Genomic DNA, 5,993 nt, shown 5'->3' with positions numbered 1-5,993 from the left:
GTCGGCGTAGTGGCCTTACACCTACCCACTGAGTCCTTAAAACCTACGCTAGGTGGGGGCCTGTCCCGGGATCAGAACCCAGTTCTTACTAGCCTTAAATACGAAGACTTAATCACCTTATTTGATCTTTCAATTACCCATGTGAGCAGAGAGAAGTGGGGAAAGAAAAATGATCTTTCCAGACATAAAGAAAAAAACTAAACATTTCTTCCCCTAGATACGTTTTGGCGTCATAATCAGCGCTTCACTATAGACTTTGACGTCACAACTGTTAACCAACAACAAACAACCGTGTATCCATATCAACAACTAACTTATCACTCATCTGTCAGTCATGCCAACAGCTAACTTACGTCATCAACGATACGTACATCACACCTATGACGCAACGCTCGTTGTCTCTTGTACTCAATTTGCAAACTTGTTTTCAATAACAGTATCGTTTGAAAATGTTCCATAAAATGATACAGATTAATAATGGGTAATAACTAAAATACCCATCTCGCTACTCTGCAATACTGTTTATCTTGCACACGGGAAGGACAACATCAAGATAAACGGCATTGCCGAGTAGCTCGTTGAGTATTCTCTAATTATCTACTCCCCGCCCCCAGATCACCACAATATAAAAGTGTGGGTACGCCAATGCCTACGCACACCATCTCATTTGGATGTAAATTAAAATTATGTAATTCAAGGTTTATTTTTTACACTTCATAAGAAAAATATATACTTTGGTCATTATGCAAATTTGAGACAGTCGCTTTAAGAGAATGTACATGTAGGTCTACTATGACAAAATGTATTTAAAGGAATATTGTTTTCATCAAAATCAGCGGGTATCTATGATTTGTAATGAAATACACAATTAAGAAAAAAATGTTGCTTTTCAGTTTGCACATAACTTTAACGGGATTCCTCATTTAGATGTTCAATTTGTTAAGCCTAGAGTAATTTACAGTGTTTATTTTAATGCACTATATGTAGGTGTTGTGCATTATTTAGGGTTCACTGCAGGCTTAAGTTATGATCCCTAATCTTTTTTTTTAAGGGGGGGGGGGGGGCGGGCACGGGACCACTGTAACCACCCCCTTGGATTCGCGCATGATTGACTATTTGGAAAGACACTAATCTGAGAAGGGACTCTTCTATTTTGTTATAATTTACTTAATTCTTATCAGGAATTTGTGTAGGGGCCAGCGAGGATACCGGGGGGGGGGGGGGGGGGGGAATTGAGTCATACTCCAAAGATTTTTTATTTTTTTTTAATCGCTATAAACAGGGGGAGTCGCTGGATATAGTTATTTAAACCCTGAATTGATGTTCAGATCAGGCTGGCGTTGAACACAAATCAGAGCTGTGCAAGAAGACCCAAGACAGCGGTAAAAGGTTCCCGAACAGTCCGTCTTTTTGACATAGTCATAGCAATAGTTATTTCCCTTCGTCTATTTCGCGTGTACTTCCGGTATTACACTTTATTTTTGATTTGTATTTTTTTAAATTATTAAATAATAAAATAATTAGATTGAGGAAATATAGTTGTGATAATTACGAATGTGCATGTAATTCAACGTTATAGCTGTCGGCAGATGCATTTATCACATTTTCCAGGCTGTTAAAGTGCTTAGTCCGAGTCTTGTCCATTAATTAAAGCTGGTTCTATTATGTTATAGCAAGTGGAGCACGGCTACATTTATAATTATATCGGGAAATGACTCCCACTCCTTAAGCATTACTTAATTGTTGAATAACTTTACTATTCAAATATCAAAGCAGTGATAGAAATAAGCAGAATTTTTCACTAGTCCACAGGACAAACACATCTAGAAATCTACTTGTCCAAATAAATGGTTTCTTTCATTCAAGCACCAGAATGATGTTTTTGATTGCTCAAAATGAAACTCCACTGAATATTTTACATGTCCACTGGACAACCACCAAGGCACATTTTGCTTGTCCGAGTAGATTGCACTTGTCGGGACAAACAGACAAGTGCTTATTTCGAACACTGTCAAAGGCCGTGATATGTGCTGTTGTGTCTGTGTAAAAATGCATATAATTATAAAAGATCCCATGCTGCTAATTGCGAAATAAAGCATCTTTCCTCTGAAGACTATTTAATAAATGTTAAATATTTGTCATCCAATAACCAATGTTCAGTTAATGAATGTGCTCTAGTGGTGTTGTTAAACAAAACTCTTTTAACTTTACTAATTAAAGATGTATGCATGACCACATACTTTACACATACCAGGGTATGCATTATGATCTGAAATACTAATAGTATACATGTATATTTGTTTTTGCAGGTGACGTTGACATGACATATGTACTATGAGTATTTTGCTGCTCGTTTTAAGAAGGTAACAGAACAATAGTGTAATGACAGTCATGGTGTCTAGGAGTGGCCATCACGAGGACACAAAATCCCTGCTGTGTTTTCAGCACTGCGACAGACACACTAATATTGTATGTTTTATGGTGCCAGAAGTTTGTCCTCTGTGTCATCAGAACACCGCATTGACTGAGAGTCGTGTCCCACCATTCCGTCTTTCATCGCCGTTCACATCATCACTTCAGTCATCCTGTTGTATTGCTGTTAAACCAACAAATGGGACATTTACTAGGTAACGTTTATTCTTTTCTTTTCGATATTCACATTATTTACCCCATTGTGCTAATGGAAATACGTATCTGGTTTTCTCTGCAGATTTTGTGTAAGATTTATCAAATGTTTGATATCCAGTGGCCAATGATTAATTAATCAAAGACGTGCTCTAGTAGTGTCGTTAAACAAAACAAACTTTTAACTTTATACTTTTTTGTGATTATTGTAATGGTGATGCTCTGGTTATTTCCATTTATAATCAGTACTGCAACTTGGGGCCATCACTGTTCGAGTAAAACGTATGCAATGTACATGTCCAAACTCAAGACTTTGCTGTAAGCCTGACATTACTAAATTATTTTTCGAGCAATAAAACTTTTTAAAAAGAAGACAACTTTGCTGTAAATAGACCTTTGTGTACCCACACTCTAAGGAAATGTGCAGTTTACTTGTTTGCTGCTGAGAATAAGGGTATCATCTGTCACAAGTGCTGGCTAATTCTCCAAGATGATAGACTACGGGTCGCAATTACCTGAATGCATTTACAGTGTATATGCAGGGCTTCTAGATAATGGTAGCCCCACTCCCATAGCTAGTGATATTCAATGTTGGGATAGTAAATAAATACTATTGCCATGTCCAACGGCTAGTGATTTTATTTTTTGTGGTCAAATGTTGCAGTTAATATCCATTCCCCACCCCAACCCCCAATGTTAGTGTTTTTAAGATCCATGTCCCTGTTTAGGTGACACATCTGATTATTACTATTATTTAGTAAATTTTATTAACTTAAAGTAAAGAAGGGCTAGTGGAATGTTTAATCGTGGCTAGTACATTTTTAAAATCACTGATCCCATGGCTAGTGGATTTTAAAAAAATTCTAGAAGCCCCGATATGTATAATACATACTTATTCATAGTCCGTGTTTAAAAATGTGTCTAGGTGCCATTAACACAAAACATTCCATTCTAGAGACTGCATGTATACTGTAGTAACAGATCTGAACCCAGATGATAAAGTTTAATGAGGAATGTCACATTCCTATAAATTTCAGGCCTTTGGATTTCACAGAAACGATTGCTTCCAGTAGCGTGTCAGTAAAATCGTGGAACCAAAATTTCATTTCCCATGATTATTATATCGAGTATGACTATTCAACGAAAATAATATATATATATATAATTATTGAAAAACCCCAATATACAATGGGTTCCCATGATCACAAGGCACAGAACCAAAAAAGTGTTTCCCATGAAAGTTGAAATCCTATGGCCAGAATTTGTTATTTAAAATTAAAAACCTGTGCTAGTAAATTTTTCATTATTGTTACAGGTATACAGTTTTATTTTAATTTAATTACCATGTAAACATGAAAAACAAAACATAATATTTCATGTTTATTTAATTTTCGTTTTGTGCTGTTTTTCTTCAGGAACTATACAACCTCGGCAAACCTTCATGTTGGAATAACAGATTCACATGGTAAGTTAAAATATGTACACTAGCAGAAAAACAAACTAATGTGCATGTATGTTGTTGAAAGGATACACATTTAACTAATCCTTTGCTTCGAGAGTCAAGTTATTCAGAACATGAGTTAACAAAGACACCAATCAGAATGTTTCATTTCAAAGTTTTACTACATTCAGGGATTTATCCAGTATTTTTCATCTGAGTCCCATGACCTATGGGATTGGGAAAATTAGCGTGAGTAAATCTTATTTGGGATATGTTTTCATGCCGCTGTTAAATTAAATTATTAGTACAGACATAATTAAATATATATATTGGGTTGGAAATTTTTAGTGCAGAAATTGAGAATTTCAGTGCGACTTTCTTTTTGAAAGGGACCTATGTTCGACCCACAGAACGCCTGAATAAATACGTGTACGTACATACATATATATATATATATATATATATATATCCACTGGGAGTGTTTTAAGTCTATTGTTTATTTATTTATAAAATTATAGCTAAATATTGAGCTTCCATTGTTAGATAAAAGAATATTTGTTAGAAAGTTGTATAACAGAATGATTGATATATTTCAGGCCGAATGTTCGACTTTGATGAGGAAGGCTTACATAGAGACTCAGTCTGGCCAGAGTGTTTGACCATATCCTTGTTGCCGATGACGGGTTTGGACTCCAGGCAGTGGGATATGAGATTACATCAGTATGTTAATCCCATGGTGTGGACAGCTTACAGGTAAGATACACCAGTAGCTAAGACCTACAAACTGATTCAACATCCAGACTTCAAGTCAGGATAAAGCTCAGTCTGTAGAGTGATCGCTTGAAGTGTTTTGGTCACAGGATCGCAACCCCCTCGGTAGACCCTTTCTCTGATAGGATTTTCCTGTCCCAGCCTCTTAACAATGTCAGAAGTAACCACTGAACGCTCTCCGATATGATCAGACTAAGCCCACGGGTAAAAGCTGATTGGGTAATGGCAGGTGTGTAATATGATTGGTCACAAGAAACAAGCACTCGTCACATTTGGAGAGACAAGGACTGGGATGTGATGGTGAACAGCGAAAATGGTTGGAAAAATAGGAGGAGATGCCAGGTTGGTAAGAAATAAGATAAAATTCAAAGGAGAGAAAAGAAAGTGGGGGTGGAGCAGTGGCGTCCAAACAAAATACATAATTTAAAAAAAATCATAATAACAACCAAACCTCCATCCATAGTCTGTTTTCATTGTCCAAAGATATTGTAGAATATTGTACACAGCTAATCATTATCTTATTTTTCAGATATAACGAAGAGCACAAGAACTGCTTTGATTTTGTTCTGGGATTTCTGCACTGGCTCAACTTGCATCACACATTCCCTGAATTCAGTGACAAACAGAGTTTTATAACACATTTTTTACTGAAAAGGACTACCAAAGTTGGACAGTTTATATCGATGTACCGACAAGTAGAACAGTTTGGATTTCTGTGCCAGACCGCTTGTCCTTCCTGACAGAATCAATTCACCATCTTTTAATGTGTGTTTTAATGAAATATATTTGTGTACCGGTATGTGTCATATTTTGTTATATCTTTTTTTATGTTTTAGTTATCTTGGTTTCAGTAACTGAAATGAAGTTTATTTATTTTTCTACCTTTAATTTAAAACAAAATGTTTTTTAGTTAGAGTTTATTTGAGTTACTCAAACCAAGATGTACCAGTATGATGTCGCCTGATAATAAGTGAAGTCAGTATTATTATTTACAATGTTCCACCTGAAGAGGTTCAGAGGAACCAAAAACATTTGTGAATCAATGTTCCATTTCTCGTTTTATATATATATATATATATATATTTTTTTTTTTTTTTTTTTTTTTTTTAATTAAATATTGTTTATACAGTAGTGTGTTGGTTAGTTCCATGTGTCT

At 35.6% G+C, this 5,993-nt stretch overlaps 1 protein-coding gene across 1 annotated transcript; it reads left to right on the top strand.

Moving 5' to 3' along the window:
• The first annotated feature begins 397 nt into the window (after positions 1 to 397).
• On the top strand, positions 398 to 5,643 carry LOC121378771 (MKRN2 opposite strand protein-like). The gene is made up of 5 exons (XM_041507083.1): positions 398 to 481; positions 2,310 to 2,627; positions 4,041 to 4,090; positions 4,663 to 4,819; positions 5,367 to 5,643. The coding sequence occupies exons 2-5, from the start codon at positions 2,383 to 2,385 to the stop codon at positions 5,575 to 5,577; spliced, it is 663 nt and encodes a 220-aa protein (XP_041363017.1). The 5' UTR covers positions 398 to 481; positions 2,310 to 2,382; the 3' UTR covers positions 5,578 to 5,643.
• The last annotated feature ends 350 nt before the right edge of the window (positions 5,644 to 5,993 follow it).

Source organism: Gigantopelta aegis, chromosome 2, assembly GCF_016097555.1.
Source record: "Gigantopelta aegis isolate Gae_Host chromosome 2, Gae_host_genome, whole genome shotgun sequence".
Taxonomy (NCBI): domain Eukaryota; kingdom Metazoa; phylum Mollusca; class Gastropoda; order Neomphalida; family Peltospiridae; genus Gigantopelta; species Gigantopelta aegis.
The sequence above is the reverse complement of the archived record's forward strand: the minus strand, read 5'-3'. Positions and strand labels throughout refer to the sequence as shown.